General features: G+C 37.3%; 1 protein-coding gene across 7 annotated transcripts in view; it reads left to right on the top strand.

Annotated features, from left to right (window-relative positions):
* Positions 1 to 22,489, top strand: part of LOC128864477 (probable phospholipid-transporting ATPase IIB) — a 96,118-nt gene extending 73,629 nt beyond the window's left edge. For 6 of the 7 annotated variants that reach the window (XM_054104152.1, XM_054104151.1, XM_054104150.1 and 3 more), the window contains 9 exons: positions 7,704 to 8,212; positions 8,281 to 8,423; positions 8,496 to 8,681; positions 8,845 to 9,475; positions 9,558 to 9,734; positions 12,120 to 12,494; positions 12,571 to 13,555; positions 17,528 to 17,601; positions 17,677 to 22,489. In XM_054104152.1, coding sequence (XP_053960127.1) covers positions 7,704 to 8,212; positions 8,281 to 8,423; positions 8,496 to 8,681; positions 8,845 to 9,475; positions 9,558 to 9,734; positions 12,120 to 12,494; positions 12,571 to 13,555; positions 17,528 to 17,601; positions 17,677 to 17,810 — 3,214 coding nt within the window. In that variant the 3' untranslated portion in view covers positions 17,811 to 22,489. The remainder of the gene's footprint in view (positions 1 to 7,703; positions 8,213 to 8,280; positions 8,424 to 8,495; positions 8,682 to 8,844; positions 9,476 to 9,557; positions 9,735 to 12,119; positions 12,495 to 12,570; positions 13,556 to 17,527; positions 17,602 to 17,676) is intronic. The other variant, XM_054104155.1, reaches the window with a different exon arrangement.
* The last annotated feature ends 832 nt before the right edge of the window (positions 22,490 to 23,321 follow it).

The raw sequence follows: 23,321 nt of genomic DNA, 5'->3' as shown, positions 1-23,321 counted from the left end.
TTCCTAAATGCTGATTTTATGATTGTTCACTCGTTCAGTAGTAACTTCGTAGCGGGCGTTTAGTACACACACCTACATATGTGTGTGTACATTTGTATTTGTTTATGTATGTACATACGTATAGTTTTTAATTACATTACATAATGAGTAATTTTTTTCTACTCTGAATGGCTTCACAATCTCGCTCTTGCAACAGTTCATCGTAACAATATTTACTTTTCCTTGCAATTTGCTGATGTATTTTTACCCGCTTTATTGTGCTTTTGTTTTTCTCTTTTTTTGAATTTTGTTTTCTAGTCGTGTTGTTGTTGCTTTTGAGTCCGTATGCAATATTGTTAATAGAAGTACTTGGCAAATGACGTTTCAACTCATTTAATTACCTAACTGAAACCATTAGTAACTAAATATTACTCTCTGCTTGTGGATTTGTAATTTTAATTTTATGCAAATTTCTTTGCATTTTATTATACTTTGTGAAATTCTTTTCTATGTGAAACATCTTTTTGATAGTGGAAAAATTTAGTTTAAGTAGGTGGAATGATGTGATGCCGTTACGCTGTGACTTTATAGTCTTACACAAACAAAAACTAAAACAAAGTTGAACGCAGGAAGAGAGAGAGAGAGAGCGATGTTCGTTTTTTCGTGGGATGATTTGTTTTTATAGCCAATACAAAGACGACTTCAAACGAATAAAATGAAAATATCAGTACGAATGCGTATGAACATGAGTGCGATTGCGAATAAGAATTCGAATATGCAAATTGAGATACACATACGAATGCGATACCAATTACGAAAGCTAGTTTTAACACGAAGATGAACTCAAACGAATACGAACGAGGATATTTTTTATATAATATATTATGCCATTCCCTCCTACGTTACCGGAACGACCCGAATTTATATCCGGCCAAGGACTGTCACTCCGATAGCATTCCCAAAACAATTATGGGGAATGTTTATGCTATTACAACAGAATATTGGCTGTTGTTGTTGTTGTTGTTGTTGTGGTTGAGTATTCCTGCTGAAATATTCGTAATTAGCGACTAGCGCCGTTTTACTACCACTGTTCTCGTGTGATGATGTCTTTTTTTTAAGCCAGATCCATTTCGTTGGATCTATTGTAGGTATAACAGCAAATTTTTTATCTCTATGTCTGAGATTTCATAGATTTGCTGTAAGAAGGGCTTGCTGATAGAGCGAAGTCTTGCTCTAGCTAGACCTGGACATTCGCATAGATATTTCAGCCCTTCCCCTTCACAGCTTCTGGAGATGGGATTCAAAGAGAGGTTAAGTCTGGCTGCGTGATCACCTACTTTCCAGTGACCTGTAAGGGTTGCTGTTATACGTGAAATGTTTGGCCGAGAGCATCCTAACAGATAATTCGTCAGGATATTGGTACAAAGATGAATACGAATGATAATGAATTAAGAATACGATTGTGAATATGAATAAAAAATAAATAAATAATTGGCGCTTACACTTCTGTTAGGTGTTTGGCCGAGCTCCTCCTCCTATTTGTGGTGTGCGTCTGGATGTTGTTCCACAAATTGAGGGACCTACAGTTTCAAGTCGACTCCGAACGGCAGATATTTTTTGAGGAGCTTTTTCATGGCAGAAATACACTCGGAGGTTTGCCATTGCCTGCAGAGGGCGACCGCTATTAGAAAAATGTTTTTATTAATTTTGCTTTCACCGAGATTCGAACCAACGACCTCTCTGTGAATTCCGAATGGTAATCACGCACCAACCCATCTGGCTACGGCGGCCGCCGTATGAGTATGAATACGAATACAAATAATACAATCCGAGTACGAATACGTACGCACCCATGATAACATCAATATGCACAATTATTTGTTTGCAATTAATAATCTTTTATTAATTTTCCGGTGTAAAAGTTGGGGCTTGCGTCAGATGTAACAAATCAAGGAAACTGCTTTTTTTATTTTTTTTTATATTAAATCTGAAAAAAAATCCAAATCCAAGTAAATACGGCTGTAAAAGACAGGAAATTTAAAATTTAATAAATCTGTGTATATTTGCTATAAAATCTTTTCTTTTAATTGTTCAATCTTTGTCAATCCAAATTCACTTAGTCAACATGGTTCACAAGAAATTCTCTTGGCAGTGATTCTTGACTTTAGACTTCCAGATATTCCGTTTACATGAATTTATGTACAGTAGGTTCTGTTTTTATGCGGTAGATACGTTCCGCAAGAAACAGCATAAAAAAAGCTACTAGTTCTATAGTAAAATTATAGATACGTTTCAAAGTGCTAAAACCGCATAAATCTGAAATAATGTAATAAAATCGCATAAAAAAGGGCACTAGTCCCATATTATAACTATAGATACGTTCCATAGACCGCATGAATCTGAAATAATTAATATAAATAAAATCGCATAAACAAAATATTGTATTTTTGAAAATTATATCTTTATTTAAGAAACGTCAGAATCGCAAAATAAATTTACATCGTCAGAAATAGAATCAGACAATACCCGCATGTTGCGCATTCGTTTAGGATTTGGCGTAAAATCACTTCCGTCCCTTGAGGAAATGTACTCGTCTGATCTGGATGGTGGTTGTAGGGTTAGCATTTCTGATGTAATCTGTGATGAGTTTTTGCTTAGCTGGTTTAGAATCTTGTTTATATGTACAATTCCCGATAGGTCGACATGCATTTTGTAATTAAAAAAAAAACCGCACTATTTCAAAACCGCATAAAAAAAGCCGCATAAAAACAGAACCTACTGTATATTTTTTACATATTCTCAAGGGTGTGGTTGCATGTTGTAAACTTTAAATAGCTAAAAATATATTTAGGTACCGTACAAAAAAAAATAGTAGGTTGGAGTTTGAAGTCCTTTAAATATTTTTTAACACTTAAAAAATGTATGACTTAACACAATACGTGACAAAAGACAGTTATGAATCGTTTAATACTATTTTGATTTTTTTCTGTTTTTATATATTTCTTTATATTTTTTATATATTGGCCAAAAATTTCATTGAACTTTACTTATATTTTTTATTTATGTTTTCCTCTATTTTTTAACTAAATTCATGCTCTTATCTTTTATTTATGTTTATTTATCTTTAATTTATTTTCTGTTTTATTTTTCTAAATTTTGTATTTATGTTTTCTTCTATTTTTAAATAATTTTTTTTATTTGTGCTTTCTTCTATTTTTCAACTTACTTAACTTAATTAATTTTCTTTTTTATATTTCTTATTTTTGATTTATGTTTTATTCTATTTTTGATTAAATTTTCTTATTTACATATTTTATATATATTTTTGCTATTTATTTAAATGCTTCCTTATGTTATCGCATTGTCCTTGATCTCTTGCATTCTTTTCCTTTTCAAACTCCACTACGAAACGTTTTGCGCGCTAGCGACATCCTCTCTTGCTTCCGATAACCTTAAGTTATTCCACGCCACTCCACACTCAGAATTTGTTTACCTTGTTTTGTTGTTGTGGGTGTATATGCACATATGCTTAACATTTATGAATAATAATTAACTCTTGCTTGTAATTTTTCCAGTTGTACACTGTGTTGTTGTTATTTGCCATACACAGCCATGCCTTGCTAATTAAGCAATAGCCCGTAAGCCCAAATGTGTCGTCTGAAAATCGATATTTTTTATTCAGTTGTTTTGCCTTTAGTGTATAACTTTAAAATCACATATTTTTCGAATTGTGCTTGACCGCACTTGAGTTTTTAGCCATCCAGTCAGTGATTGGTGCGGCTTGGTCGATGACGAATTTGTGAAAGTAATGCAAAAATGTCGGAAGTTGTTGACGATCAAAAATCTGGCAAAGAGTTGGAAAAGTTGAAGCTAAGTGCTAAATTTTTCCTGCTGCTCTACTTGTAGGTTTTTATGCTTGTGATGAAATAATTTATCTAAATCTAAAACCGTTTTGTTGTGCCTTTAAAAGAATAAAGTGATTGTTGAAAATTTGGCCAAAAATGGATCGTTATAGAAAGTTGGACGAAGAGGCTTACTAAGAGTGCAATAAATGTTTGCCAAGCTGCATTGCAACGCTCTTTATGTTGCTCAAGATGTTAATGAATTAGAAAGAAAGTGTTCTAAAGCGTGAAATATTGTTAATGTTGTTTTTGCATGTGTACGAAAACCTTAACATATTTTTTTGGGCAACTGACAGTCCATCGTTGGATATATGAATGTATTTGTAAATCCGGGTTGTTAACCGGAAGCAACTTAGAATTCTCATAGGCTTTATAATCGAAATGAATCGAAGGCAAAATTATAATTTTGAATGAGATCGTTAATTGAAATGGATTATTGTGTGGAAAATGAATTTTAAGCTGAGGCAAATTGAACAGTTATTTTAAGTAGAGCAGCTGATTTGATTTGGTATCTAAATTGTCAAATTTTTTTAATTTCTTCCAAATTGTCTATCGTTGTTTATAGATTTTAATATTTGAGAGACCAAAATAAAAACAAAATACATTGCTTTTGTTGTTTTTGCTCTACTGCTACTACTTATTCAATATACCTTGCTCTAAGCTCATTTAGCATAAAAAGTCGTAACGTTTTTTTTGGTATGTAGTACTGAATGTGAATATGCGCATATAAAGGGTTTTCCAATAACATGTGTTATAAATGAATGGATTGCGCTATCGAGAGATGATTAAGGATTTTTTATGGCCGGAATTGGATGGTATTGATCTGGGCAACGTTTATTTTCAACAAGACGGCGCTACGTACCACACAAGAAACGAAACCATTGATCTTTTACGGGAAAAGTTTCCGGACCGTGTTATCTCTCGAAGAGGTGATCACAATTAGCCACCGTGATCTTGTGATTTAACATCTTGTGACTTTTCTCTCTGAAGCTACGTGAAAGAAAAGGTCTACGCCAACAGCCCAGGGTCGATTCAAGACCTCAAGAAGAGAATTCATGAGGCTATCGAGCACAAGGGCAGCCACTTTGCAATTCGAGTATGGAAAGTTTCATGAACAGGATATTGTCCTGTAAGCGTGGTCGTGGTGGTCATTTGCCTGATGTTATTTTCCACTATTAACGGCATATCTTCCTCTTTATAATGAAATAAACATCCGATCATTTATATAAAAAAATATCTTTTTTCTTTGAATATCAAAATAACACCTCTTATTTGAAAACCTTTTACTTGTATACATACGTTTTAGGGTGACCAGAATACTTTTTTTCAATAATTATTTTTTCTTTAAATTATTATTATTTTTTAATTGTGATGAAACACATCGGCCTTCACGATTTTGGGCATTAAATTTAATCATTAATTTTTAAGTACAAAAATTACTTAATCCAGAATCACTTTATTTTTAACCTAGAAAAAATAATATAAAAAATTTAGTAGATCCCACAGCTAATTTTTGTTATTTTAAAAATTTTGTTTCTCTAAATTATTATTATTTTTTTATTGTTGTGAAACATTTCTGCTCTCAAGATTTTTGCTAATAAAAGTAATCATTAATTTTTATATACAAAAATTACTTAATCCACTCCAAAGGCTCGCTTTATTTTCAACATAAAAAAGTATGTAAAAATTTTAACAGATCCCATAGCTAATTTGTAATTTTTTTTCTTTAAATTATTGTTTGTTAATTGTGTTGAAATACATCTCCTCTTTCATTATTTTTTAATTTTGAAAAGAGTACAAAAACTATTTAATCCAGAGCCTTTCTATTTCTTTTATTAAAGTTTTTTTTTTCAAGAATTTTGATGAAACACATCGGCTTTCGATATTCGCCAATTATTCATTACTTTTTTTTAATGTTAAAAATGTATTTAGTCCAGTCACTTAACTTTTAACCTAAAAAAATGTAAAATATTTACTAGACCTCATGTTAATTTTTTTTTATTCAATATTTTTTTCCCCCCGAAAATTTTTTTCTTTAAATTATTATTATTTTTTAATTCTGATGAAACCACTCGGTTCTCAAGATATTCGTCAATTATTCATAACTTTTTTTTTAATGTTAAAAAAAGTACAAAAATTCTTTAATCCAGAGTCACCTTGTTTTCAACATAAAAAAAATTTTCTAAACTTGTTTTTTATTCAATATTTTCCTTTTTCATCCATTTTTTTCTCTTAATTATTATTAATATTTTTTAATTGTGATGAAACACATCGGCTTCCAAGATATTCGCATATTATTCATTACTTTTTTGAATGTTAAAAAAACTACTTAATCCAGAGTCACTTTATTTTCAATCTAAAACAAAAATAATATACAAAATGCACCAGATCCCATAGCTAATTTTCGTTTGTTTTATTTATAGTTTTTTTTCGATGTTTTTATTATTTTTTAATTGTGATGAACCGCATGGCTCTCATCCAGAGTCACTCAATTTTCACAAGGTATAACAAATTTACCAGAAGCCATAGCAAATTTTTGTTATTTTTTTATTCAATAATTTTTTTTAATAATTGTTTTTCCTCTAAATTATTATCAGAGTCGCTTTATTTTCGACCTAAACAAATAATAAGAATTTACCAAATATCATAGCTAATTTTTGCTAATGTGAATTAAAAAGGTGTAATAATTATTAAGAATATAAATTTGTATATAAAAAATTATAAAAAAGTTAAGTTAAAATGAGCTTTTAAGTATATCGACTTGCCACCTAAATTTTTTTACATATGTACATACATCCAATTTTGTTTTGAATAACTTTTTTCTAAACACAAAAAAAAAAAAATGAATGATTTTTAGTGATGGGAATCTGTATTTTTCTTTTACGCTCTTGCTTATCTGTTTGTATACTGCGGCTGTCAACTTCACAAGTGTTCAAATACGAATGACGTACGATGCCATTATAAATCTTCCTATAGGATGATTAATTTTGCGCCACCTTCTACCATCATAACAACCCATAACCTAACTTTTACTAATATTTGAAACTCAAATTTAAATTATTTTGGAGAAACTTTATGTACGATTCGAGAGAAAATTAAGAGGACACCAAATTTGCAAAGCTTTGAAACAAAAAAAGTAGTTCAAAGTTTAAAAATAATTTCAATTTTTATATCCGTAAATGTAAATATTGTTTATAAAAAATGTTTATTGTTCAATAAAAAATTAAAAAAAAAACAACCTAAAAATCGAAAAATGTCAAAATTTTAAAAATAATTAAAATTTTTACATTCGTAAATTTAAAATTTCTTTATAAAAAATGTTTATTGTTTAATAAAAAATATTTTAAATACTATTAAAAACATAACCTAAAAATCGAAAAATGTCAAAATTTTCAAAATAATTAACATTTTTGCATTCGTAAATGTAAATATTCTTTATAAAAAATGTTTATTATTAAATATTTTAAATAATATTAAAAAACATAACCTAAAAATCGAAAAATTTCAAACTCAAAAAAATGTAATTTAAAAACTCACAATTTTATATAAGAACTAATCTTCGCAGCATCCATCTTCGAAAAATTATATGCATACAAATAATTGGCGCTCACACCCTTTTTGGGTGCTTGGCCGAGCTCCTTCTATTGTGGGGCGCGTCTTGATGTTGTTCCGCAAATTAAAAATTGTTGTTCCAAGAATTGAAATTGAAAAATTGAATAACCTAAATTTAGCTTAACTTGAAGAAATTTCTATTTTCTATTTGAATTCTGTAATATTAATTTTCTCTCTCTCTCTCTCTCTCTCTCTCTCTTTCATCCACAGCTGCTGGCGTAAATGGTTTTCGCCACGCGAGTTGCGCGCGCGCACCGTCCATTTGGGCCGTGCGACTACAGAAAAATTCCCACCGAACGAGATACGCAATCAAAAATACAATGTGATCACGTTCCTGCCGCTCGTGCTCTTCGAGCAGTTCCGTTTCTTTTTAAATCTCTATTTTCTGTTGATGGCATTGTCACAATTCATACCCGACATACGCATTGGCTATCCATACACCTATTGGGGTCCACTCAGTTTCGTGCTAATGGTGACGATCGGTCGTGAAGCGGTCGACGATTTGCGGCGACATCAACGTGATCACGAGGTGAATTCACAGAAATACAAGAGGCTAACGGTAAACGAGACGCCAGGGTACGAGATGGTGCCCTCCTCGAAGCTGAAAGTAGGCGATATGATAATTGTGGAGAAAAACGAGCGGGTGCCTGCCGATTTAGTGCTCTTGCGCACCAGTGACAAGAGTGGTTCTGTCTTTGTGCGCACCGATCAACTGGATGGTGAGTTTGTCGAAGGCGCAATTTTTGACTAGTTGCGATGTACACTAACAAATTTTGCTTATTTTCAGGTGAAACTGATTGGAAACTACGCTTGGCAGTGCCGCTCACTCAGAAGCTGAACAAGGACTCGGATTTGTTTCATATTGACGCGAGCGTTTACATTGAGAAGCCACAAAACGATATACACTCATTCATAGGGACCTTCTCGATGGTGGGTTGAAAATTTGCGCGCTATTCATTACTGGAAGTTTACACTTAAATATATTTCTTTATTTGTTTTTAGCAGGATGGCGGTGAGGAAACCGGCCTCAATGTCGAGAATACGCTCTGGGCAAACACAGTTGTTGCTGCAGGCACAGCCACTGGCATTGTGATCTATACTGGCTGTGAAACGCGTAGCGTAATGAATAACTCGCAGCCGCGGTCAAAAGTTGGACTGCTCGATATGGAGATTAATGGTCTAACGAAGGTAAATTTTTTATTTGATTTCAAAGTGGAGGAAAGGATGAACTTGATTTCTTTGTCCAAGTGAGCTTACGCTCTGGGCAACCATTACAAGCTAATCTAACCAAAATGTTTTTAAATGACAAATTATTTGTATTTAAACACTTATTTCCTTTTCCCCCCGTCAGGTGCTCTTCTGTGCCGTGCTCGGCCTCTCGCTCGTCATGATGATGCTCAAAGGTTTCAGTGGCCCCTGGTATCGTTACATGTTCCGCTTTGTGTTACTCTTCTCTTATATTATACCTATAAGTTTGCGTGTTAATTTGGACATGGGCAAAGCCTTCTATTCGTGGCAAATGCAAAATGATCCTGAAATTCAAGGCACTGTGGTGCGTTCGACAACCATACCCGAGGAGCTGGGACGTATATCGTATGTGCTGACGGACAAGACCGGCACGCTGACACAAAATGAAATGGTCTTCAAGAAGATACATTTAGGCATAGTTTCACATGACAATGATACATTTCATCACATCGGTCAGATAATACAAACGCTAGCGCCCACAATACTGGCACAAAGTGCACCAGGTGGTAGTGGTGGCGGTGTGGGTGCTAGTGGCGGAGCCGGTGAACAGCAGCAGCCAACTCTAATTATTTCAACCAAACCGATGTATTCGGGTAATCGTATGCGTCATCCGGAGGGCTGGCGTGAGTGGGAGGCGGTAAAAGCGTTGGCGCTTTGCCACAATGTCACACCGATCACCGATGAGGATGATAACAAATCGGTGTCCACATCATCGACTTACACATCGTCAGCAGGTGGGTGCAGCGGTTTTAAAATAAGAAATAGCAAATACAATGAAATGTTATGTAACTTTCGGGGTTTTATTGCATTTCGCAGGTGGTTCCACTTCGCCTACAAAATCTGTGATAAACGTCGAATCGAGCGCCACGGAGCACCAGTATCAGGCCTCGTCACCAGATGAGATTGCGCTGGTTAAGTGGACCGCAGAGGTTGGCTTGACGTTGATTGCACGCGACATTAACTCCATGACTTTGCAAATGAAAACTCGGAAAAGTAAGTTTTAGTATTTAAATAACATTTTTCCACAAAGCTGCGATTTTATCTGGCTGTGAAGAGTCTGAAAAGGTTCAAAGCTATAATTTTAAAATTTAATTGTTAGTGACATCTTTTAGGTTTTGCCAACCCTTTTGGATAGATTCTTTTCTTCATCGCAGAAAAATATTTCTTAAAGAATGACTGCTTCAGTCTTATTTTCGCTCGTAAAAAGCTTGGAAGATTTTTGAATTAACTTCTACATCTTACCGAGATCACAAGCAGGGTAGCGAGCCATAAAAAAGTTTCAATTCGCTAGCCGATGGCACTTACGGGCGAAGTTTTTCCTAGTGATTCCAGAAAGCGCCTCTTTGAGCTCCCGAGTGAGCTCCTGAGTTCTAGAAATAAGTAGAAAAATTACGATTAAAATCCAAAGATTACGCGATGCAGCTGGCGACGAAGAAAGTGCCACAGTTAGCTACCTCGTAATTGTGTCACGACAGCAGGTCCTACATACATTAGCTGACAAAGGTTCGTTCTGGTTACTACGCCAAACTAAATGCTTAGTCTTCTAGAATACGCCCATACATAGCTAATGTACACTTATATAAAGGGAGACGTTACGGTATCAACTTTCCCCCCACGGCGGATCTCTTTACCACCTGGACGAACGAGGTCAAACTACAGCTAAAGATGAAAGTCGATTACACACCAATACCGACCCCAAAAGCCTTGGGCGTCACCTACGATACTTGGCTCGCCTTTTCAGCGCACAGAATCGCACATGCCGCTAAGGTCGAAAATCGCAACGAGGTCCGGAAATCGCTCGTATGTAAAACTTGGGGCAAAGACAATGAAAATTTTGTTGACCACATTTAAAGCTATTGAACGGCCGGTTCTGAAATATGGCTTGCCCGTCTGGTCGCCTGGCATCAGTGAATAACAGTGGACAAAGCTTCAGACCTGTCAGAATACTGCAATCCGGACCACTATGGGATGCCTCCTGAGGCCACCCCGGCAACACTTTCACAACGAGGCTTCAATGCTCCCGGTTAAGGAGCATAGCAAAATGCTCACCAAGCAACTTCTACTTGGGTGTTACCGGAAGAATCAGCCCTGCAAGCATTTGTAGAGTCTGCGCCACCTCCCAGACGAGATCCAGACAAAACGCAATTACAACTGATGGACCAGACAGAATATAGACACGTTAAAGTTATTCATCGGGAGACTCTTACCACCTTCCTGAACTCCCCACCTCCAAATGCCGTTATTGGAGACCAACCACCACTTATTGCAGTCGAAGAACTGCAGCTGCCTCGCGAGACCCCTTTTTGGGTGTTTCCTCCTCCCATTTATATCGTGCGCCTTGATGTTGTTCTACAAATGTAGGAACCTACAGTTTTAAGCCGACTCTGAAGAACTTTTTCATGGCAGAAATACACTCAGAGGTTTGTCAGTGCCTGTCGAGGGGTGACCGCTGTTAGAAAAACTTTTTCTATAATTTTGGCGTTTCATGCACGGAAATTCGAACCTACATTCTCTCTGTATTCCGAATGGTAGTCCAACCTATTCGGCTAAGCCGACTGCCACTTTGGCTCAATTTCGTTCTGGATGCTGAAGTAGATTAAAATCCAACTTTTCCGGAATCGACACCGACATACTCAATATATGTCCGGCATTTGAGGGCACGCCGGACGACAGTAATCACCTATTCATGCCCTCTCAAACCTACTTACCTAACACCCCTCTCCCTCTGGACCTAACCCGCCAAGACAGCACGTTTCCTGGACCTGCCGTTAGATGAGTTGGACTATGACGATCGGGGACTATACCGCATCGGCAGGGCTTAGTAAACTGCTACAACAACAACATCTCTGTTTTTACCTTTTTTTTATATAATTTTTTGCCTTTTCGTCTGCCGGTAGGCGGTCTCAATGGCACCAGCTTAGTACCGCTGGTATTTTCGACTATGACTATCGGAAACACCTTCAGGCTGCTTCTCGTAATCCAAACCATTTGATAAAAATTGTATATACAATTTTTAAATAGTACTCCCACTTAACAACAAAATGGTGCGGAAACGCTAGTTGGATTCTGGATGAATGACCACTTCAACCAACTCCCATTGAAATTTTGAAACTCCAAAGGAAGATAAACTTATCACGTAGCTACTTATCGGCCACTGAAGCAAGGATGGGTACTTCGAGGTAGCAAACTCGAGATTATTCAAATGTGGAATTGTGCGCATGCGCATGTGGGCGACATTCATCGAAAAAAAGGTTTATTTTTATCGAAAGAGTAGAAAATGTGTGTTAGGTCTCATCCTGAAATGTACTCAAATTTATTTATTTATTTATTAGTAAATTCATTCTATAATCAATGAAAATTTTCTCTCACTCCTTTCAGCCAAAGGTGAATCTCAAGATGGTCTACTGCAATTCCAAATTCTCCAGCTCTTCCCCTTCACCAGCGAGAGCAAACGCATGGGCATCATTGTGCGCGATTCAGGCTCCGGCGAAATCACCTTCTATCTCAAGGGCGCCGATGTCGTCATGTCCTCCATTGTGCAGTACAACGACTGGCTGAGCGAAGAGTCGGGCAATATGGCGCGTGAAGGCCTGCGCACCTTGGTTGTGGCCAAAAAAGTGCTCTCGGAGGAGCAGTACAATGATTTTGAGACACGTATTAGTGCGGCACGTCTCAGCGTCTCTGACCGCGTAGCCAAAGTGGCTGCTGTGATTGAGTCGTTGGAGCGCGAAATGGAGCTACTCTGCTTGACAGGTGAGTAAAGCATCAAACTAAATTGAAAACTTCATTTATTTTATTTATCATATTTTCACTTTATTCCGCCAAACAGGTGTTGAGGACCGCCTGCAGGAAGGCGTACGTCCTACACTCGAATTGCTGCGCAATGCCGGCGTGCGTGTATGGATGTTGACGGGTGACAAGCTCGAAACCGCTTGCTGTATCGCGAAGTCATCACAGCTAATTGGCCGCAATCAGGGTCTGCATGTGCTGCGCTCGGTGACGACACGCACAGAGGCACATGTCGAGTTGAATAACTTCCGTCGCAAACAAGGGCACGCATTGGTTATTTCGGGTGAATCGCTCGAAGTTTGTCTACAATACTATAGACCAGAATTTCTTGAGCTCGCCACCGCCAGTCCGGCGGTCGTATGCTGTCGCTGCAGTCCCACACAGAAAGCACAAGTCGTACAGCTCATTCAGCATCATACGGGCAAACGCACCTGTGCGGTGGGCGATGGTGGTAACGACGTCAGCATGATACAACAGGCCGATGCTGGTGTGGGTATTGAGGGGCGTGAGGGACGACAAGCTTCGCTCGCTGGTGATTTTAGCATACCACAATTCTCACATATTGCCAAACTGTTGTTGGTGCACGGACGGCGCTCGTACAAACGTTCAGCAGCGCTCTCACAATTCGTCATACATCGCGGTCTGATTATAACAACGCTACAAGCGGTCTTCTCCGCTGTATTCTATCTCAGCTCGGTGGCGCTGTATCAAGGTTTCCTCATGGTTGGCTACTCGACGCTGTACACAATGTTTCCCGTATTCTCTTTGGTGCTAGACCAGGATATCACATCGACTACTGCTGTCACCTATCCGGAGTTGTATAAGGACCTGTCGAAGGGGCGCAGTTTGAGCTACAAGACATTCTTCATCTGGGTGCTAATTAGTATATATCAGGGCGGTGTGATTATGTATGGCGCGCTTATACTGTTCGAGGATGAATTCATACATATTGTGGCGATTAGCTTCTCAGCGCTCATTATGACCGAACTGATAATGGTGGCGTTGACGGTGCGCACTTGGCATCGGTGAGTAGACACTGAACTTAGTAATAATCAATGTTTTAGCATAGCACCTAAACTCATCGATTGATTGGATCGAAAGTTCAGAATTGAACTGAACAATAAATTAAACTGAAAATAAATTTCCGGAATGAGCGAGAGTCAGGCGGCATTCAAGGCTCTATCTGTGAGAGGCTCTTGAGTGTATCGAGAAACTTAATCTACCAGGAACGCTAAATCGCATCCGACTAATTTGGGTCCCAGGACACAGGGGTATAACTGGGAACGAAATGCGAACGCATTGGCGAGAGAGGTTGTGGCCTCGCCTTTAATAGTAGGACCCGTACCCTTCCTTGCTATGGGTCAACACACCATCAAGGAGAAGCTTAGGAGTGAAGAGCTAGGGTTAAGGGAGTTTTGCTGGCACCAAACTATGGGGGCTACGCCAGGCCGTACCCTTACTGGAGGGGTACAACCAAAAGAGGCTAAACTTTATTTTTGTTTTTTTGTTCAAAGTTAAAAAATTAAGGTTTTGTATGCTTTTTTTTTTGTACGCCATTCTTATAAAATTTCAAAGCTTGTTAAATCGGTCACAGGGGACACTTAAAATAGAACATGTAAAACATTTAGATTCATTCAGGTTTCACTATTGACACCATTTTTTCAATAAAATTTTTATTGTATTTTTATTAGTCCCTTTTTAGAAAGATACACTTCTCCCAACGCTCCGGTCATTTTTTTTTAACCCCTTCAAAAAATAGGATTTCTCGAAATCTCCAAAATACGACTCTGTCTCGGCGATGACTTCCTTGTTTGAACTAATTTTTTTCCCCGTGAGACATTTCTTCATGTTAAGGAACAAGAAAAAGTCGCAGGGAGCCAGATCGGGTGAATACGAGGGGTGCGGTCGCAATTCATGCAGTTTGAGGGCGACAACTCCGGAAGAATGTGCTGGTGCGTTATCGTGGTGAACCTTCTTTTTCGCCAAATGCGGCCGTGATTCCTTCCATTTTTTGTGCAAGCGGTCCAATAACTCACTGTAGTATTGCCCCGTGATCTTTCTTCCTTTTTCTAATAAATCCATGAGGATGACGCCGTTCGCATCCCAAAAAATCGTCGTCATGACCTTTCAGATCGATGGGACTGTTTTCGCCTTCTTTGGAGCAGATTCGCCGGGAGGAATCCATTGTTTTGATTGTCGCCTAGTTTCTGGTGTGTAATGATGAATCCAGGTTTCATCAACGGTGACAACTCGACACAAAAATTCCTTTGGACCTCGTTTAAATTGCTCCAAACACCGCTTCGAAGTTAATTAACAGCCGCATTTGCGTGATGTCCATCGTGAGAAATCGCGGCACCCATCGCACCGACAATTTTTTCATCGTCAACTTATCACCTAAAATATTAATTGTCGTTCCGGTCGACACACCTATGGTATCTGTTACTTCGCGCACTTTCGTTCGTCGATCAGCGAGAATCAGGTCTTGGACTTTTTGAATGATTTCCTCGGTAACCACCTCTGCCGGTCGTCCTGGTCGTTCCTCATCAATAACGTTGGCGAAGCGACCCCATAGACATCATTCAACTTTGCGGTTCGGTAATTCGATACTGCTCTTTTTCTATCTTAGCGAAAAACACGACACACGCCTTACTCGAATAGCTGCCAAATCCAAACTAACCTATCAATCAGTCTGAAATTTGTTTTGCGGTCGTTTGGCAGCAACCGATGCTAACACCAACTTCTGTCAGGAACGCCCTCTGTCATCAAACACGGGTTGAAATTGAAGTTTGAAAAGGTCGAGCCAAGGAACACCAGGAGATTTGGTGGCTCCTAAAATACTCAAGCTAAAAAGCCTGAGATAGAGATAGTTAGTCCTGTGAGAATTTTCCAGATTCTTTGGCGAATCTGTAAATATCCTCCAGTTTTAAAGAACGAATATTACTCATTCTCAAGTCATCGGAACCTCATAGCCGTGCTCTAACAAAGGCAGGACACTCACAGGGAAAGTGCTCAGTGCTATCCGCCTCCTCCAAGCACGACAGGCACATTGGGTCCTCAATGATTCCAATGGTGGTCATATGCTGACCCCATGGGTTTTGTCTTTTAATAATACCGACCATCAACCGAACGTATTTTCTTCCAAGTTTTAAAATAGTTTTTCAATAGTTTTCTGTTCGAAACACCTTGCAATTCTGCAGAGTTCTAGGCCGGACCATCGCTCTTTATTTAGATTGCATACATAATCGCTGATCCAATTCATGAATCCTGTGGTACTGATTCCGATTATCAGCTCTGGTCCCTGTGGAGTACTGAAACTCATATAAGTACAAGCTTAATCCGTCCTCCAATAGAACTAAACTTCTTCTTACATTCTTGAAAAATCTTTGAGGTTTGCTGTGCGTTCTCCAGAGCCTTCAGTGCTGCCTGACTGTCACTGAAAACTCCAATCTGTTTTCCGCTCCATCTCCTCCCGATTATCCATTCGGCTACTTTCAGGATGGCAAAAACTTGCGTTTGGAAAACAGTTGCCATTTCCCCCATAGCATAGTGATACTTATTACTATCGATTAAGTACCATCCGGCTCCAGACCCTATTTCATTCTTGGACCCATCGGGTACTTATTGAATCGCTCTCGTATGTGAAAAATTTCAGGTAAAATCCGCCAAATATTAAAACCTAATTGTTGCGTTGTTGCGATGTTGAGTGTTGTTCAGCATCACTTTGCGCTACAACAATAATATTCACGAAATATTCTCAGCAACACGTCCAGCTTTTGATCTGCCACTCCTTTTTCTATACACGACAGAATAAGTTTCTTGGAATTTTTTTTACCAAGTTTTTAATTGTCCAATCAGCCGGATGATTATTCCCAGCAAAAAAAAATCCGAATTTTGCGATTTGTTGTACTTAAAAACCGACCATTTTCATAATAAGTTTCAATAATTTTAACGCTTTGTTCTATGACAACGCACATTCATTAAAGGACCAACAACAATGTTTTGTATGTTCGATTGTCAAACCAAAGTACAGTAGGTTCTGTTTTTATGCGGTTTTGAAATAGTGCGGTTTTTTTTTTAAATTACAAAATGCATGTCGACCTATCGGGAATTGTACATATAAACAAGATTCTAAACCAGCTAAGCAAAAACTCATCACAGATTACATCAGAAATGCTAACCCTACAAGTATGGAACCGCCGGCATAACTATCTAGATCAGACGTGTACATTTCCTCAAGTGATGAAAGTGATTTTACGCCAAATCCTAAACGAACGCGCAACATGTGGGTATTGTCTGATTCTATTTCTGACTTAAATTTATTTTTCGATTCTGACGTTTCTTAAATAAAGATATAATTTTCAAAAATACAATATTTTGTTTACGCGGTTTTATTTAATTATTTCTGATTCATGTGGTCTATGGAATGTATCTATAGTTATAATATGGGACTAGTGCCCTTTTTTATGCGATTTTATTACATTATTTCAGATTTATGCGGTTTTAGCACTTTTGAAACGTATCTATAGTTTTACTATAGAACTAGTAGCTTTTTTATGCTGTTTTTTTTATGCTGTTTCTTGCGGAACGTATCTACCCCATAAAAACAGAACCTACTGTATTGGCAAAGTAGAAATTGAAGAATGAATTCGCCTTGTTTCATTCTGGGCTGACAACCACATGGGCACGGTAAAAGAAAAAAAACAAATCAGCTGATTTGCCGATACCACCTTTAATAGATTCGCCTTGTTCTATGGTGTAAAATTGTACATCTCTCTATTTGTCGAATGCCCAAGATACGTAAAACTAACGTACCGTCACTTTTGAAATACCCTTTGTTTAGCTCCCATTTAAATATTTATTGAGATAAAAGTGATTTTGTGCGAAAGCTTTTTTCATTTTTAAGCTGAAGCCTTGATAATTCGGCGCGTGAACTTCTAGAAACATTTAAAAGCAAATATTTTTCGTATTCATCTTAAAATTGACATTCTTTCTTGCAGTCTCATGGTATTAGCTGAGCTCTTCAGCTTGGCGCTCTACTTGATTTCGTTGGCTGTACTGCATGAGTATTTCGGTAAGTTCTACTGCATTTTACAACTGTTAATGTGAATCTTAATCTCTCGCTCTCTCTTTCGCTCTCTACTCACAGATTGGGAGTTTATCTGGTCGTATGATTTCCTGTGGAAGGTCTCCATCATTACGCTTGTTTCCTGCTTACCGTTATATATTATAAAATTCTTGCGCAAGAAGTGCTCGCCGCCATCATATTTAAAGTTGTCGTAAAGAGACGCGAAGAAAAAAGAGATGATACGTTTTTACGCACTCAATATTCGTTAACAATTTCTTCCTCTTCTTTTTTTTTGTAATATACCACTAAGCAATTTTAGCTTTAAGTTGACCCATGTTGTTGTTAAGATCATTTAATTTGCCTTTTAAGTTTTATAGATATTTTATACAAAAAAAAAAAGAAGAAAAATATGCATTTGAAGAGTCAACTAATTTTGTAAGAAAATAATCAATAATGCTTGCTTGAAAAAGTGTATAGCAAAGAAAAAAAGCTCGTATTTTGTTTAACCAATCTCAGCAATTCTCTTATATTATTCTGCTGATAATAATTTTTATGTTTTATGGCGGAGACACCCTGGTCTTCGGCCGAAGTCCAATTGTAACTATTTTCATTGCTCCTTCGCCTTAAATGATGATTGTGTTATTGTTAAACAAATTTTGTGTTTATTTTAACAAAAACAGAAAAAATGAAAAGAAGCAAAAAATAAATATGTGAAAAACACTTCCTCCTGAGTCGCTCATACTTCGTAAACAATTCTGAAAAGCCAACAGGCATGAGTGAGCTCTTTCTATAGAGAAAAATAAAAGTTGAAGCAAAAATTTGAAGAATTTGTAAGATTATATAAATCAGACTGTGTTGTTAGTTGGTAATGTATGTACGTCGTAGGTGACTTTTAATAATAATTCATAATAAATGTATTAAATGTAATATTGGCAAAAATGTGTATTGACGACTGGCAAGCAAAAGTGTCAACTATTTTCAAATCAGTGTTAATATAAGAGAATATATTGTTAATTAATTACATAAATTAGGTTAGTTGCATTGCATGAGGCGGTAAGAAATCGAAAGAAGAAAAGGTTAAATAGTTACGAAGCAAATAAATAATAACGAGTAGTGACAGACGGCAAACAGTAGTTGCGAACAAAATTTAAATATTTTTTTTTTTTGTTTAAGTTAAACGAGTGGCTTATGCAGCAAATTACAGTTAAGTATTTATATTACAAAATGACATATACACAAGTAAATAAATCAAAGCATTTTAATTCACAAAACTGTATAGGTGAGAGTTGAGCGAGCGTCCCATGCACAACTTGCCGGAGTTGATTAAGTTGTTCAAGCAGTTGAAGAAAAATCAAAACTTAACTTAGTTTGTTTTGTACGTCGTTAGCGCGAAGTGGCTTGCAAAAAATGCCGCATTTGGCGTTAAAACAGATGGTGAAAAGATGTCAAAGGTGAGCTACTTAATCGGGTCTGTGCGAAACTGATAGACGGCTGACGTCACTTGCGGTCACAAAGCAGTTTGTTTACGAAAAAATGTGTGTTAGTGATATACGAACAAAATTAACCAATGACACTTCGTTGTTGTCTGAGCAACGAATAATTGGCCGAGTGTGTGAATATGTGTGAAATGATCGTGCAGCACTCGGCTGCCGAATGCACAAGTGACGTAGCAGTCAAAGTTCCCCTCACCATTTTTTTTCACGATAGCAAAATAGCAAACCTGCAAGAATGATAGAATACCAGGTTTGCTGTTGTTGTTGTTGTAGCAGCATAAAAATTTCCCCATACTTACATACGGTGAATGCTGCTGGAGTGACAGTCCTTGGCCGGATATAAATCCGGGTCGTTTCGGTAACGTAGAACCGACTGTCATGGAAACGACCATGGTGGACCAGGTTTGCTCGTTAGGTACGGTGAAAAAAATTTTTTTCAAGGGGAACTTTGGATTCTACGTCACTTGGCCTGTGTGTTGTTGATTTGTTGATCACTACCACAATGAATTGGCCATCCGTGGATCAGCGGCTCCCCGCACAAGGGCCAGAGCCAATAATCGGAATCAGTTCCGCAGGAATCATGAATTGGATCAGCGATTATGTACGCAATCTACATAAAGAGCGATGGTCCGGTCTACATAGAATGCTGCAGAACTGCAAAGTGTTTTGTGACAGAACTGCGTGTTTTGTGACAAGTCCGAACAGAAAACTTTCAACTAAAACTTGGAAGGAAAGACGTTCCGTTGATGGTCGGTATCATTATAGGACACAACCCATGGGGTCAGCATATGACCACCATTGGAATCATTGAGGACCCAATGTGCCTGTCGTGCTTAGAGGAGGCGGATAGCACTGAGCACTTTCTCTGTCAGCGTCCTGCCTTTGCTAGAGCACGGCTACGAGTTTTGGGTTCCGATGTCGTAAGAATGAGTAAAGTTCCTTCTCTAAAACTGGGGGATATTTACAGATTTGTCAAAGAATCTGGAAAATTCTCATAGGACTAACTATCTCTATCTCTGTCTCTATTCTTTCCTATCTCTTTCTCTGATACTTTTCTCCTTCCCTCCTTGACTATCTACCCTCTTTCTGCAGCTTTAAATACGATGGTCTTTTTAGCCTGAGTGTTTTAGGAGCCACCAAATCTCCTGGTGCTCCTTGGCTCGACCTTTTCCAATTTCAATTTTCATCACAATCTAAATTTTGTTAAAAACATCCCAAGTGACATTCAGTACATCTGTTAAATTCGCTCAGAGCCGAATAATGGTCTGCTACATTGTAAACCTTTAGAAATCTTTTCACCATGGCAAACCTGCTAATCTATCGTCCTTGGAAGAAACACTCGAGATTTTTTCACCATGACAATTCGTCGAGCCGCACTGCATTCGTGGCTCGTGAACATATGACTCTGTGCTATCGCAGGCTATTTGACTAAAGTGAAAAAACAGCCCTGGCGTGTTCGGGCCATAGAAAAGATTCAATCTAATTCGCTGCGTTATCTGCGGGTCGTTTCCGAAATAGAGGTTAACAATTGTTTCGGGAGCAGGGAGTAAATGTTGTTATAAGTGAAAAAGGCACAGTGCTCTAGACATTGCTGCGCACCTAACACCCCTCTCCCTCTGGACTCAACCTGCCGAAACAGCACGTTTTCTGGGTCTATCGTTAGATGAGTTGGCCGAAGACGATCGGTGACTACATCGCACTGACAGGGTTTAGTAAGCTGCTACAACCACAACAACAAGTGAAAAAGAGATTACTTTGCAACAAGGCGAATTCATGTGAAGGCAAAGACGAATTCATTAAAGGTGCTGGCACTAGACCAACAACAATGTTTTGTGCGCTTGATTGTCAAAGTAAAGTATTGGCAAAGTAGAACACAAATAATGAATTCGCCTTGTGTCATTCTGGGCTGACAGTCACATGACCGCGGCAAAATAAAACACAAATCAGCTGTTTTACCAATACCACCTTTAGTGGATTCCCCTTGTTGAAGATAAAGTTTAATAATTAATCAATCAAAAATCAATTTATTTGTCGTGTTCAAATTATTTAAAAACTTTCATAATAACTTTTGAATTTAAATTCATTACAAAATTGGACACCTTTTTTAAAACTTTTTGTGGGCTATACGTGTCTGGTCTTTTTTCGTCCTGTCCGAGTATCCTTTTTCAAAGGTTATGCCCATAAATCGAAAGAAAATTAAGTTTCAGAAAGCTACCTGGAAGCTCGGGTCGTTAGCTATAATAGAAATATGTTAAATTAACGCCCAAGCTCGAAAAACTCTTCTGGTCAGACCAGGGAGCCCAACGAAGAGTAAAATTCATTACAAAATTTCAATTTTCCAATTACAAATTTAATTGCAAGCCGGGTAAATCTATTTAAGGTGATAGCAGTAGTACAAAAACCAATTTTGTTTTTGCTCTTTGAGCTCAATTGTCAAAATGATTATTTTTAAGGCGAATTGGTTGACTAAAGAAAACCAATTATAAAGAAAAGTAAACGAAGTCTTTCGAGTGATTTGTTTACATTTTTCGAAATAATTTATTAGTACAACTTTATTATTAGTAAAACTTGTTCGCGGACTTATTATTTACTCTTGGGCGCTGAGCAAGAAGTAAAGCCGTTGTGATTTGCAACGGCGGAGGATATGGAATAGCGTCCGACAACAAATGCTTCCTTCCCCCATATTCTCTCCCTTTCTCTGTAAATTCCGTGCAACAAGCTCTGCTCCACATATTTTTTTTTGCTTGTTTGGATGGAATGTCGAATAAGAATTTTCACTTCATTTTGACACATTTTTTGACATAAGTGCCAAAGGCGAATTAATCAGCTGTTCTACTGATATGACCTTCTAAAGATACGCCGTGAACGTAAGTAATACGTTTCGTAATCCAATTTTGTGCTGATATCCGAATGCACACGGCGAAAAAAATCAGTTGGCCGACTGCTATAACCTTTAATGGTATTGTTGTTGTTGTATCAGTTTACTAATTTCTGCCAGTGCGTTCTAGTCGCCATTCCTCATGTCTATCTCATCTCAACGGTAGGCCCAAGCAGCCGGTTCTACATACCGCCATGACTCCCGACCAAGGGATGCCGCTCCAGTAAACTAATCCTGTCTAGCCCTGCTCTGAACCCATCACCTTGCTTTGAACCGGTGAAAAAATATTTGAAAAATAAATAAATATTGGAAAATTTATAAACAAAGTCACTTATTGTATTCCATTACAGTAAAATATATGAGCGGCAGGCTAATCACCTACCCTGTCAGAAATCAAAATAGATAAACGAAACCAATGAAACACTGAGTCTTGTCGAGGCACTATGGTCTCGAGAGGAGTGAGCAAGGAAACAAAAAAAAAAAAATATTGTATATGAGTAAAAAGGGTCCAAAAACAAAAAAATTATCACATCATTTGATGAAAAAATTCGCGCTGATATAAAATCACTCAACCAGTTGACACCTGTGAGGTTCGTTCAAAAAAAAGAAAATTTTCAACTGATTGATCGATAAATCACTTCGTGTGCGGGGCGCTTTAGGGATTAGTAAGGTTTTGCAAGTTTCAAAACAAAATAGACATGAGTATGTGTAAATTTACATTTTTCAAGCTTATTTAAGTGAGTAATTTAAAAAAAATAATTTTTTTAAATTTTTTTTAACTTTTTTTTTTACTTTTTTTGTTTTATAAAATGCGCCGTGAACATAAGTAAAATAAATATGATAAATATGATTATATTACATCGTTCAACGCTGAAAAATTTTATTCCTGACATTTAACCAACATTTCTGTGGACATTTGACAAATTTGACTTATTTGGCTTTAGCATTTTTCGCGCTTAGATCAACAAATTCTTATCTTTCATGGAAAAATTTAATATTTTAATCACCTGAATTCACAAACCAAAGCTGTGATTAGTGTTGAGCTGTTGATCAATCGTTAAAATATTGCGTTAAAACCGATCACTTTCATCTTTGACAGTTAGAAAGTACTGAGTCAATTTAATTTCTTTTGTCAGAGATACACAGATTAAATTATTGGGGGTACAACATATAATTAATTTCGTATTTTTTGTTAAAAAAAACAATTTATTTAAGTATAAAAGTGAAAAAAATATTTTATTCAAAATATTGTCCATCGGAAGTGGCAACTTTTTCCCATCTTTCAGGCAATTTATGGATTCCATCCCAAAAAAACTTCTAATCTTTTGCACCGAGAAAGTCATCAAGCCATTTTT

The sequence above is a fragment of the Anastrepha ludens genome, chromosome 5 (assembly GCF_028408465.1).
Source record: "Anastrepha ludens isolate Willacy chromosome 5, idAnaLude1.1, whole genome shotgun sequence".
Taxonomy (NCBI): domain Eukaryota; kingdom Metazoa; phylum Arthropoda; class Insecta; order Diptera; family Tephritidae; genus Anastrepha; species Anastrepha ludens.
Note: the sequence above shows the minus strand (reverse complement) of the source record. Positions and strands in the feature narration are given on the sequence as shown.